Source organism: Equus przewalskii, chromosome 19 (assembly GCF_037783145.1).
Source record: "Equus przewalskii isolate Varuska chromosome 19, EquPr2, whole genome shotgun sequence".
Lineage (NCBI taxonomy): Eukaryota > Metazoa > Chordata > Mammalia > Perissodactyla > Equidae > Equus > Equus przewalskii.
The window spans coordinates 29,416,156-29,418,224 of NC_091849.1; the positions used below are offsets into that span (position 1 = coordinate 29,416,156).

Here is a 2,069-nt window from a genome sequence, read left to right on the forward strand (position 1 = left end):
AACAATCCTTAGAGATATTAGGTTAAATAAAATAAAATCGCTGGATTTGAGGTAAAAAAAAATCATCATCAATAATATCTGGTTCAACTTATACTTGGGGACAGGTTGTGCTATATGTTCATATTAGTTACAGCCACTGAAGCTAAGTCCTCTCCTCTAATCAATCTAAAAAGAATTCCTGGGAAATGTGGCATTTCAGGACAAATTTCAATGACAGGAGCAGGAGAATCTTGAATATTCAGTATCCTACTTTTTTAAAAGTAGAGACTCTCTGCTTTGAGAAGCTGAGAGGCAGAGAAATAGTGAATTAAAAGGAATACCGAAAGTGTGTGCAAGTCCAATTGATAGGTAAAGCTGGTGAGGAAATGACATAACTGAGGACATCTCAAGATCTTCATATATCCCGCTCCTCTTCTTGCCCAGTGGACCTACAGGCTGAATGGAGAGAGCCAACCGCACGTTGGTCACTGAATTTGTCTTCCTGAGATTTTCTGACTCCGCTCATCTCCAGCTGCTCTTCTTCTGCCTCTTCCTCATGATCTATTTCTTATCCCTGGTGGGCAATGCACTCATTGTGCTCATTGTGGCCCTGGATGGCCGTCTCCACACTCCCATGTACTTCTTCATCTGCAATCTCTCCTTGATAGAGCTGTGGTACACCACAGTTACTGTGCCCAAAATGCTGGCCAATTTTCTTTGTTCCCAAGGAGTCATCTCAGTTCCCAGCTGCATTGCCCAGTACTACTTCTTCTTCTCTTTGGCTGGCACTGAGCTCTTCATCCTCACCACCATGGCCTTTGACCGCTATGCTGCCATCTGCCGACCACTCCACTATCCACTGCTACTCAGCCCCCAAACTTGTAGTACCCTGGCTGGGATCTGCTGGTCTGTAGGATTCCTCTGCCCCATGTTCCCTTCATTCCTCCTTGCACAAATCTCCTTCTGCACCCCCAACCAGATCAATCACTTCTTCTGTGATGCTGATCAGATTTTCCGCCTTTCCTGCACAGATACATATGCCATCCAAGTGGTGGGCTATGCTCTTAGCACTGTCGTTATTCTAGGAGCCTTGGTCTTTACCATGGCCTCCTATGCCCAAATCATGGTCACTATTTTAGCCATGGCCTCTGCTACTGCCAGACGCAAGGCCTTTTCCACATGCACGGCCCACCTTTCTGTGGTCACTATCTACTTTGGAACTCTCATCTTCATGTATGTCCGCCCAGCAGTAAAATATGAGTCAAACATCAACAAGATTGTGGCCATCTTCTACTCAGTGATCACCCCACTTCTCAATCCTCTCATCTATACACTCCGCAACAAGGATGTCAAGGATGCTCTGAAGGTGTTGGTATCCCGGATCCAAAGGATCTGCCACTCAAGCAGGGAGTCTCAGTGATGGTGCCGCGTGAGAATCCAGAGAAAGGACAGCTGGTGGAATATCCAAATAGAGAAGAATCCCTAACCATTGCCTTCACCTGTGCGATGTAGCTTTTTAAATCATTAAATTCATATATTTGGTTTGTTGAGTTACCTGTGGCACATTTTAAGTAAAAGAGTTGATTCTCTTGTCACCTAGTATGTCCCACTGCCTGTTCCTTCAATTATTCAGCTTCTCCAGAGGAAGGATAATCTCATGCTAATATTAGTGCAGGGAAATGGCACAGACTTTGTAGTCCCTGCATGTGGATTGGAAATCCAGCTCTCTTGCTTGCTAGCATCAGTTAGGTAAGGCAATGAGAGCTCTGCATCAGTAACCAAAGACAGTAAATCCTTTTTACTCCCCTCGGAGGGTTGTTCTTATGTTTAATTGACCTAATAACATGGAAAGTAATGAACAAGTGTGGTTTTATTTGATCACATTAGCCTCCATCAAGCAGACTTACAAAGATCAGACTTCTGCCAAAACACTTATTTTTTCACAATGGAAATATTTTTCTTATAATAAAGACAAAACATGCTCATTAGAAAGAATTCAAATAAACAAAATTGTGTGACACAGAAAGTAAGAAACAGTTCTCTAGCTTAATCAAAAAAACAATTTTCAGTAGCATCCATAACGGTGAGTG

General features: G+C 43.1%; 1 protein-coding gene across 1 annotated transcript; it reads left to right on the top strand.

The window, feature by feature from the left end:
• The first annotated feature begins 439 nt into the window (after positions 1-439).
• LOC103563893 (olfactory receptor 6N2-like) lies at positions 440-1,399 on the top strand. The gene has a single exon (XM_008539356.1). The coding sequence runs from the start codon at positions 440-442 to the stop codon at positions 1,397-1,399; it is 960 nt and encodes a 319-aa protein (XP_008537578.1).
• The last annotated feature ends 670 nt before the right edge of the window (positions 1,400-2,069 follow it).

Coding starts and splice junctions, on each gene's coding strand:
- LOC103563893 (XM_008539356.1), top strand. CDS start 440: ATGGAGAGAGCCAACCGCACGTTGGTCACTGAATTTGTCTTCCTGAGA.